The 10,986-nt window shown below is 44.8% G+C and overlaps 1 protein-coding gene across 1 annotated transcript in view; it reads right to left on the reverse strand.

The window, feature by feature from the left end:
* Nucleotides 1–7,846: 7,846 nt before the first annotated feature.
* The window catches only part of LOC139568215 (polymeric immunoglobulin receptor-like), an 11,691-nt gene continuing 8,551 nt past the window's right edge, over nucleotides 7,847–10,986 (reverse strand). The window contains exons 5-8 of the mRNA XM_071389962.1: nucleotides 10,850–10,986; nucleotides 9,623–9,721; nucleotides 9,255–9,307; nucleotides 7,847–8,946 (exon numbers count right to left, since the gene is read on the reverse strand). The exon at nucleotides 10,850–10,986 is cut by the window's right edge and continues 19 nt beyond it. Of these exons, the coding sequence (XP_071246063.1) occupies nucleotides 8,578–8,946; nucleotides 9,255–9,307; nucleotides 9,623–9,721; nucleotides 10,850–10,986 (658 nt within the window). The 3' untranslated portion in view covers nucleotides 7,847–8,577. The remainder of the gene's footprint in view (nucleotides 8,947–9,254; nucleotides 9,308–9,622; nucleotides 9,722–10,849) is intronic.

The following is a 10,986-nucleotide window of genomic DNA, read 5'->3' on the forward strand; positions in this document are numbered from 1 at the left end:
AATGACGCCGAACAAAACAATTAAAACTACAAAAAACAAACTGTGAAGCTCAAAGGCTATGTGCCCTAAACAAAGACAACTTCCCACAATGGCAGGTGGAGAAAGGGCTCCCTAAGTAGCCAATCAGAGACAACGATAGACAGGGCTCCCTAAGTAGCCAATCAGAGACAACGATAGACAGGGCTCCCTAAGTAGCCAATCAGAGACAACGATAGACAGGGCTCCCTAAGTAGCCAATCAGAGACAACGATAGACAGGGCTCCCTAAGTATGGTTCCCAATCAGAGACAACGATAGACAGGGCTCCCTAAGTAGCCAATCAGAGACAACGATAGACAGGGCTCCCTAAGTAGCCAATCAGAGACAACGATAGACAGGGCTCCCTAAGTAGCCAATCAGAGACAACGATAGACAGGGCTCCCTAAGTAGCCAATCAGAGACAACGATAGACAGGGCTCCCTAAGTAGCCAATCAGAGACAACGATAGACAGGGCTCCCTAAGTAGCCAATCAGAGACAACGATAGACAGGGCTCCCTAAGTAGCCAATCAGAGACAACGATAGACAGGGCTCCCTAAGTAGCCAATCAGAGACAACGATAGACAGGGCTCCCTAAGTAGCCAATCAGAGACAACGATAGACAGGGCTCCCTAAGTAGCCAATCAGAGACAACGATAGACAGGGCTCCCTAAGTAGCCAATCAGAGACAACGATAGACAGGGCTCCCTAAGTAGCCAATCAGAGACAACGATAGACAGGGCTCCCTAAGTAGCCAATCAGAGACAACGATAGACAGGGCTCCCTAAGTAGCCAATCAGAGACAACGATAGACAGGGCTCCCTAAGTAGCCAATCAGAGACAACGATAGACAGGGCTCCCTAAGTAGCCAATCAGAGACAACGATAGACAGGGCTCCCTAAGTAGCCAATCAGAGACAACGATAGACAGGGCTCCCTAAGTAGCCAATCAGAGACAACGATAGACAGGGCTCCCTAAGTAGCCAATCAGAGACAACGATAGACAGGGCTCCCTAAGTATGGTTCCCAATCAGAGACAACGATAGACAGGGCTCCCTAAGTATGGTTCCCAATCAGAGACAACGATAGACAGGGCTCCCTAAGTATGGTTCCCAATCAGAGACAACGATAGACAGGGCTACCTAAGTATGGTTCCCAATCAGAGACAACGATAGACAGGGCTCCCTAAGTATGGTTCCCAATCAGAGACAACGATAGACAGGGCTACCTAAGTATGGTTCCCAATCAGAGACAACGATAGACAGGGCTCCCTAAGTATGGTTCCCAATCAGAGACAACGATAGACAGGGCTACCTAAGTATGGTTCCCAATCAGAGACAACGATAGACAGGGCTCCCTAAGTATGGTTCTCAATCAGAGACAACGATAGACAGGGCTACCTAAGTATGGTTCCCAATCAGAGACAACGATAGACAGGGCTCCCTAAGTATGGTTCTCAATCAGAGACAACGATAGACAGGGCTACCTAAGTATGGTTCCCAATCAGAGACAACGATAGACAGGGCTCCCTAAGTATGGTTCCCAATCAGAGACAACGATAGACAGGGCTACCTAAGTATGGTTCCCAATCAGAGACAACGATAGACAGGGCTACCTAAGTATGGTTCCCAATCAGAGACAACGATAGACAGGGCTACCTAAGTATGGTTCCCAATCAGAGACAACGATAGACAGGGCTCCCTAAGTATGGTTCCCAATCAGAGACAACGATAGACAGGGCTACCTAAGTATGGTTCCCAATCAGAGACAACGATAGACAGGGCTACCTAAGTATGGTTCCCAATCAGAGACAACGATAGACAGGGCTCCCTAAGTATGGTTCCCAATCAGAGACAACGATAGACAGGGCTCCCTAAGTATGGTTCCCAATCAGAGACAACGATAGACAGGGCTCCCTAAGTATGGTTCCCAATCAGAGACAACGATAGACAGGGCAGCCTAAGTATGGTTCCCAATCAGAGACAACGATAGACAGGGCTCCCTAAGTATGGTTCCCAATCAGAGACAACGATAGACAGGGCTCCCTAAGTATGGTTCCCAATCAGAGACAACGATAGACAGGGCAGCCTAAGTATGGTTCCCAATCAGAGACAACGATAGACAGGGCTCCCTAAGTATGGTTCCCAATCAGAGACAACGATAGACAGGGCTCCCTAAGTATGGTTCCCAATCAGAGACAACGATAGACAGGGCTCCCTAAGTATGGTTCCCAATCAGAGACAACGATAGACAGGGCAGCCTAAGTATGGTTCCCAATCAGAGACAACGATAGACAGGGCAGCCTAAGTATGGTTCCCAATCAGAGACAACGATAGACAGGGCTCCCTAAGTATGGTTCCCAATCAGAGACAACGATAGACAGGGCTCCCTAAGTATGGTTCCCAATCAGAGACAATGATAGACAGGGCTCCCTAAGTATGGTTCCCAATCAGAGACAACGATAGAAAGGGCTGCCTAAGTAGCCAATCAGAGACAACGATAGACAGGGCTCCCTAAGTATGGTTCCCAATCAGAGACAACGATAGAAAGGGCTGCCTAAGTAGCCAATCAGAGACAACGATAGACAGGGCTACCTAAGTAGCCAATCAGAGACAACGATAGACAGGGCTCCCTAAGTAGCCAATCAGAGACAACGATAGACAGGGCTACCTAAGTAGCCAATCAGAGACAACGATAGACAGGGCTCCCTAAGTAGCCAATCAGAGACAACGATAGACAGGGCTCCCTAAGTAGCCAATCAGAGACAACGATAGACAGGGCTACCTAAGTATGGTTCCCAATCAGAGACAACGATAGACAGGGCTCCCTAAGTATGGTTCCCAATCAGAGACAACGATAGAAAGGGCTCCCTAAGTATGGTTCCCAATCAGAGACAACGATAGACAGGGCTCCCTAAGTATGGTTCCCAATCAGAGACAACGATAGAAAGGGCTCCCTAAGTATGGTTCCCAATCAGAGACAACGATAGACAGGGCTACCTAAGTAGCCAATCAGAGACAACGATAGACAGCTGTCCCTGATTGAGAACCATACACGGCCAAAACATAGAAATAGAAAATCATAGAAAAACAAAACATAGAATGCCCACCCCAAATCACACCCTGACCAAACCAAAAAGAGACATAAAAAGGATCTCTAAGGTCAGGGCGTGACACACTCCTTCCTTCATCGGAACTGATTGGGAAACATTCAGTCAACCAGGGCGTCAACACTTGAAGACCCTGAGACATTTGAGGCGCCAGAACTATAGCGGTGGCCGGCATAGCCTTTCATCACTGTGCCCATGGAGACTCCACCTCTCTCAGTTTGGCCTTTGGGCCTGTAAGAGGAGCACCTCAGGATGACTGCTGAGTCCAACCCTTCTTAGACGCAGTCCGCTGCCTGTGGAAGAAAAGCCATACTGGAAATGGTAGTTTCTCTCTGTAGGAAGTAGAGATGGTTAGTATATACCCTGCAGTATTAGAACGGATATGACAACTCCAGCTACACACTGAATAAGACCAGGAGTGTAATCTAGATGTTATGTGAGTTTGTAAGGGAAACTAGGATAGTTACTGTATGGACTGTAAAGTAGTGTAACAGAAAAACTATTGTTACGAGAATTTTGTTCTCAATGTTCATAAACTGAACTTCAATGTAACTCCTCTGTCTGTTACTAAGAATTTGTAAGGTTCTTATTGAAATGAAACAGACAGAGGCCAGTCTACAATAGTCAGCAGAGTTTATTTACGAGAGCTCTGCTGTGCATATACAAAGATGTTCCTTTTATAATATTCTCTTAACCTACGCACGTATATACACACTAACATTAGGATTTTCTCCTGAAGTCTCACCACAGTTTATTACCACTCAACTGACAGTTCCAGTCCCCCCCAGATACGGGAAACCTGGAGGGGCTTTCCCTGTCCTATCTTATCTCCACAGAGTTACAGCCGGGTCGGTTCAAACATAGTTTAATGATCCACTTTGTTTTCTTTAGGCACACACATACATTCCTCTCTTCTCAGGTACTCTTTCTTATGAACTAACATTATTTATCATTATAGTAAAACAGGGTAGAATTCAGTTAGTTATAGTTCTACGTTAAATGTATACATTATTTAGTCATTATTCATAAAATTCATAACACTATTGAGCACTAACCCAGCTACACACTGTGTGGAAAACAGCAGTGTAATATAAAATCAAATCAAATGTTATTAGTCACAAGCGCCAAATACAACAGGTGTAGACCTTACAGTGAAATGCTTACTGACGAGCCCCTAACCAACAGTGCAGTTTTAAAAAATACAGATAAAAATAAGAGATAAAAGTAAGTAGTAATTAAAGAGCAGCAGTAAAATAACAGTAGCGAGACTATGTACAGGGGGGTACAGATACATAGTCAATGTGCGGGGGCACCGGTTCGTCGAGGTGATTGAGGTAATATGTAGGTAGAGTTATTGAAGTGACTATGCATAGATGACAACAGTGAGTAGCAGTAGTGTAAACGGGGGGGGGGGGGGGGGGGGGGGGCACTGCATATGGTCTGGGTAACCATTTGACTAGATGTTCAGGAGTCTTACGACTTGGGGGATATGTATAGAAGCCTCTTGGACCTAGACTTGGCGGCCGGAGAGAGAATAGTCTATGAGTAGGGTGGCTGGAGTCTTTGACAATTTTTTGGGCCTTCCTCTGACACTGCCTGGTATAGAGGTCCTGGATGGCAGGAAGCTTGGCCCCAGTGATGTACTGGGTCGTTCTCACTACAGTTGCCATACCAGGCAGTGATGCAACCAGTCAGGATGCTCTCGATGGTGCAGCTATAGAACCTTTTGAGAATCTGAGGACCCATGCCAAATCTTTTTAGTCTCCTGAAGGGGAATAGGTTTTGTCGTGCCCTCTTCATGACTGTCTTGGTGTGCTTTGACAATGTTAGTTTGTTGGTGATGTGGACACCAAGGAACTTGAAGCTCTCAGCCTGCTCCACTGCAGCCCTGTTGATGAGAATGCGGGCGTGCTCGGTGCTCTTCTTCCTGTAGACCACAATCATCCCCTTTGTATTGATCACGTTGAGGGAGAGGTTGTTGTCCTGGCACCTTACCGGCAGCCAGGTCTCTGACCTCCTCCCTATAGTCTGTCTTGTCTTTGTCGGTGATCAGACCTACCAGAGGTTGTTGTCCTGGCACCACACGGACAGGTTTCTGACCTCCTCCCTATAAGCTGTCTCGTCGTTGTCGGTGATCATCGGCAAATTGAATGATGGTGTTGGAGTCGTGCCTGGCCGTGCAGTCATGATTGAACAGGGAGTACAGGAGGGGACTGAGCACATATCCCTGAGGGGCCCCTGTGTTGAGGATCAGCATGGGAGATGAATTGTTACCTACCCTTACCACCTGGGGGCGGCCCATCAGGAAGTCCAGGATCCAGTTGCAGAGGGAGGTGTTTAGTCCCAGGGTCCTTAGCTTTTTGATGAGCTTTGAGGACACTATGGTGTTGAATGCTGAGCTGTAGGCAATAAACAGCATTTTCCCATAGTTGTTCCTTTTGTCCAGTTGGGAAAGGGCAGTGTGGAGTGCAATGGAGAATGCAACATCTCGGTATGCAAATTGGAGTGGGTGTAGAGTTTCTGGGATGATGGTGTTTATGTGAGCCATGACCAGCTTTTCAAAGCATTTCATGGCTACAGACGTGAGTGCTTCGGTTCGGTAGTCGTTTAGGCAGGTTACCTTAGTGTTCTAATAGAGATGAGATGTGAGTTTCCAGGGGAAACTAGAATAGTTACTGCCTTAACTGTAAGTACAATAGAAAACGAGAAAACCCCAGCTACACACTGTACAAGACCACAGTGTAATACTGTAGCTGAAAAGTGAGTTTCCAAGGGAAACTAGGATAGTTACTGTCTTAACTGTAAACAGAAAACGAGTGAAACTTAGTATCCAGATCTTGCAGGGTAGGCTTAGCCTTTGGGTTCCGGTGGACAGACAAGTCACATAGAATACTAAGACAAACCCTCAGCGCCGCAATAATGGTAGACCAAACCGTGTATCGGCCAGGTTGGTACATTGTCACAAGTAATAAAAACAAGGACGAAACCCAAACGAGATGGCACAAGCCAAACCGAGTGGGGGGGACAGGAGAGCACCCAGGTGGAGAGGATAGATACCTAGCTAGTTAGCTGCTCCAAGCTATTGAATAGCTGCAGGTATACGTCTGTGTTTATACAGTCTAGAGCTCTTACCAAGCTAAACCTCTCTGGAATGAGCAGAGAAAAGGAAGGAGGTGGAAGTAATGCGGCAGCAGATATTTAAAACCTCTTTTGGAAAGGCGTGCCTCTAGCGACCCACCTCGACAACATCCGGTGGAATTGCAGAGCGCCAAATTCAAATGACAGAAATAGTAATAATAAACATTCATGAAAATACAAGTGTTATACATCTGTTAAAAGATTAACTTCTTGTTAATCCAGCCGCTTTGTCAGACTTCAAAAAGGCTTTACGGCGAAAGCATACCATGCGATTATCTGAGGACAGCGCCCCGCTTACAAAAGCATACAAACATTTCATATGTATATCCTAGCTTCTGGGGCTGAGTAACAGGTAGTTTACTTTGGACACGTTTGTCATCCAAACTTCAAAATACTGCCCCCTAGCCCAAAGAAGTTAAGGGGGGCTCTCACAGGACTAATCTGACATTTTTACTCGGAATGTATCCTGCCGAGTGGATGGATACCATATTGGAGAGATCCAATATAGTGCTACATAACATGACTACTTGACTCCAGACAGAGTAGTGAAACTCTTCTCCCAGTAAGATTGAACAGTGCTTCTACACCTGCATTGCTTGCTGTTTGGGGTTTTAGGCTGGTTTCTGTACAGCACTTCGAGATATTAGCTGATGTACGAAGGGCTATATAAAATAAACTTGATTTGATTTGAATCCTGGGGCAACATTATGGGTGAGATTTTCAAGCCGCAAGATATTTTCAAGGTGCTAAACATTTCTTAGCTTTTCTCAAAGCTGCTATGAAGTGACTATTCATGCAATGTCATGACTTTGACTTTTATTTTACTGCCGCAGAAACAGGAAGTGACTATGGCACAATTTTAGTTGTGCAATAGAGCGCGGATCTGTGGGACACAATACCTATTTTACACCACGAAAATGGTGCTCTACGTTTGCATAATAATGCAACTCACTTGAGATTTGCTGGATGAATGTCATTAACCCCTGACCTCTAGACGGGGGTCCTTCTCCAGAAACATGTTACTACTTTAAAGCTAATTTCCTGCAATTTATTTCTGACATTTTATTCAGATAGTAATGAAACAGAGAAACAGGCAAATGGAGAGTAACAGTGGGAAGGTTGGCAGCAGGGATTGGTCCCTGTTCTCAGGTGCAAAGTTATGTAACATATGCCGGGACTGTTACAACTACAACAAGACACTGAACAGGAAACACTAATATTAATGGTTGATGACAGTGGGGGAGTGTTACCACGACAACAAGGCTCTGAACAGGAAAGACTAATATTAATGGTTGATGACAGTGGGGGAGTGTTACCATAACAACAAGACTCTGAACAGGAAACACTAATATTAATGGTTGATTGCAGTGGGGGAGTGTTGCCATAACAACAAGACTCTGAACAGGAAACACTAATATTAATGGTTGATGGTTAATGGTTATGTTTAAAAGGTTGAAATAAGGCAGCAAAACAATATTACAATACATGAAAAAGAAAACAGCATCAACAGTTTTAAGAAATTGCAATGTTTTACAGAACACCAACTCATAAATAACTAGAGCACACAACTAATATTTCACAACCTTCATGATTCAATATGTACTTTATTTTGTTACCGTAACAACAAGACTCTAAACAACCAGAAAAAATGTAAATAAACTATAATTTTTCATACGGAAAGAAGTATGTTCAATTGAAAAGTAAAATTAGCAAGTGCACGTCCTCTTCCTCGCACGCCCGCAGACTGATTTTCAACTGGGACTCTTTGTACCAAAACTCCAAATTCTTCCTTGTTTTTGAAGAAACAAGCCTGAAACCTTGAACAAAGACTGTTGACATCTGCTGGAAGCTATTGGAATTGCAATCTGGGAGCTGGAATTGCATAGGACCCATAGCTTTCCATTATAAGAGCCTGGGACCTAAAAAAAAAATAACTGGTTGGTTTTTCTTTTGGATTTCCTCCTACCATATCAATTGTGTTATAGGATCATACATTATTTTAACATTTCTACAAATTTCAAAGTTTTTCCTATCCAATGCTACCAATTATTTGCATATCCTGGCTTCTGGGCATGAGTAACAGGCAGTTTACTTTGGGCACGTCAGTCAGGCGGAAATTCCGAAAACTAGACCCTAGCCCTAAGAAGGGGGAGTGTTACCATAACAACAAGGCTCTGAACAGGAAACACTAATATTTAAAGAGAGAGAGAGAGCGAGAGAGAGAGAGAGAGAGAGGTCAGCGCATATAGTTAAAATATGTCTCTTGTGATTGGTCGCCAGTGTGTGTATGTATCTTGTGATTGGTTGCCATTGACTCAGGTGTCTCTGGGTTTGCTGATTGTGGAGTAGATGGGAGGAGCCTCAGAGGAGCTGTGTGGATGATTGACAGTAGAGTAGGCGGGGCTTTGACCAAAGTTCACAGTAGCATAGTCACATGATGAAGTGCCCTCTTTAGCAATGGCAGCGGTGGCCTCATAGGAGCAGCTGCCCTCTTTAGTAATGGTGGCAGTTGCTTCGTTGGGGCTACTGGGGATCTTGTGGAAGTTGACGGTGGAGTAGTGGAGAGAGTCAGAGTGGCTTGTGGGTAAGTTGGCGGTGGCGTAGATGGTGGAGGTCGCAGCGTCTGAGTCTGACTGTAGGGGGCGCTCCTTTATCTCTTCATAGTCACCATCACCATGACAACCCTGGAAAGGAGGAAGAGGAGGAAGAGGAGTAGGGAGAGGGAGAGGAGGAGGCGGAGGAGGCGGAGTAGGGAGAGGGAGAGGAGGAGGAGGAGGAGGCGGAGTAGGGAGAGGGAGAGGAGGAGGAGGAGGAGGAGGATGAGGAGAAGGAGATGTAGGAGAGAGATACAAGGAGAGAGAGATAGACAGAGCGAGAGAGCGAGAGAGAGGCAGAGGGGAGTAGAGGAAGAGGAGACAATAGTATGACTAATAATACACAACTCATTGACATCTTTCAATCCAAAAATAATAATTATAATACAGACACTGACCCCTTCATTGATTCCTGTGTCTGGACTCACTCTGTGTGTTGAAGAGACAGATCCTGTGGAACACAACACAAACACAACACTCACAGATTAAAGACAGGAAGAGAGAGAGAGAGAAGAGCGCTTCACTTCCCCCAGAACCAGGAAGGTGTCATACACTCCTCAGGGACTATTCATTCTCTTCTTCTCAACCAGGGCGCAATGATGATGTGGATATTATGCAAATTAATGTATCTGAAAGGAAACTGAGATATTTGAAAAAGGGGAACATACTCTCCTTTTATAGACCTGTGTGTGTGTGTGTGTGTGTGTGTGTGTGTGTGTGTGTGTGTGTGTGTGTGTGTGTGTGTGTGTGTGTGTGTGTTTCTCACCTGTGGCCTTGTTGTATTTCCATCTGTAGACTATAATCAGGCTGATCACCAGCAGTAACACTACCAGACTAACAGACACCATGATGACCACTGAGGTACCTGGAACACACACACACACACACACACAGACACACACACACACACACACACACACACACACACACACACACACACACACACACACACACACACACACACACACACACACACACACACACACACACACACACACACACACACAAACACACACACACTGTTACGTAACAGATTAGACAAACCTACTGTTACACTATACTTGCTAAGTCTAGGGGTCGTGGCCTTGCATACTGTTCTGCAACTTGACTAGGTGTTCTGTAAACTGACAAGGTGTTCTGTAACCTGACTAGGTGTTCTGTAACCTGACTAGGTGTTCTGTAACCTGACTAGGTGGTCTGTAACCTGACTAGGTGTTCTTTAACCTGACTAGGTGTTCTGTAACCTGACTAGGTGTTCTGTAACTTTACAAGGTGTTATGTAACCTGACTAGGTGTTCTGTAACTTTACAAGGTGTTCTGTAACCTGACTAGGTGTTCTGTAACTTTACAAGGTTGTCTGTAACCTGACAAGGTGTTCTGTAACTTTACAAGGTGTTCTGTAACTTTACAAGGTGTTCTGTAACATGACAAGGTGTTCTGTAACCTGACAAGATGTCCGGTAACCCGACTAGGTGCTCTGTAACTTTACAAGGTGACACTGCATACAGACATGTCTACCACTAACCTACCCTCATATCATAACACTAACCTACCCTCATATCATAACACTAACCTACCCTCATATCATAACACTAACCTACCCTCATATCATAACACTAACCTACCCTCATATCATAACACTACATACAGACATGTCCAACACTAACCTACCCTCATATCATAACACTAACCTACCCCTCATATCATAACACTAACCTACCCTCATATCATAACACTACATACAGACATGTCTAACAGTAACCTTCCCTCATATCGTAACACTAACCTACCCTCATATCATAACACTAACCTACCCTCATATCATAACACTAACCTACCCTCATATCATAACACTAACCTACCCTCATATCATAACACTACATACAGACATGTCCAACACTAACCTACCCTCGTATCATAACACTACATACAGACATGTCTAACACGAACAAAAATGAGACTTGTACATTCAAATTTGTAAATGTCGATTTACCAAATCCGTTGAGTAATGGTGATGATGATGGTGTTGGTGGTGATGATGATGATGATGATGATGGTGATGATGATGATGATGATTTTGAGATGAAGGTGGTTGTGGCTGGAAGTGCTGTAGTTGTTTTTGATTTTGTG

Source organism: Salvelinus alpinus, chromosome 2, assembly GCF_045679555.1.
Source record: "Salvelinus alpinus chromosome 2, SLU_Salpinus.1, whole genome shotgun sequence".
Classification (NCBI taxonomy): Eukaryota; Metazoa; Chordata; class Actinopteri; order Salmoniformes; family Salmonidae; genus Salvelinus; species Salvelinus alpinus.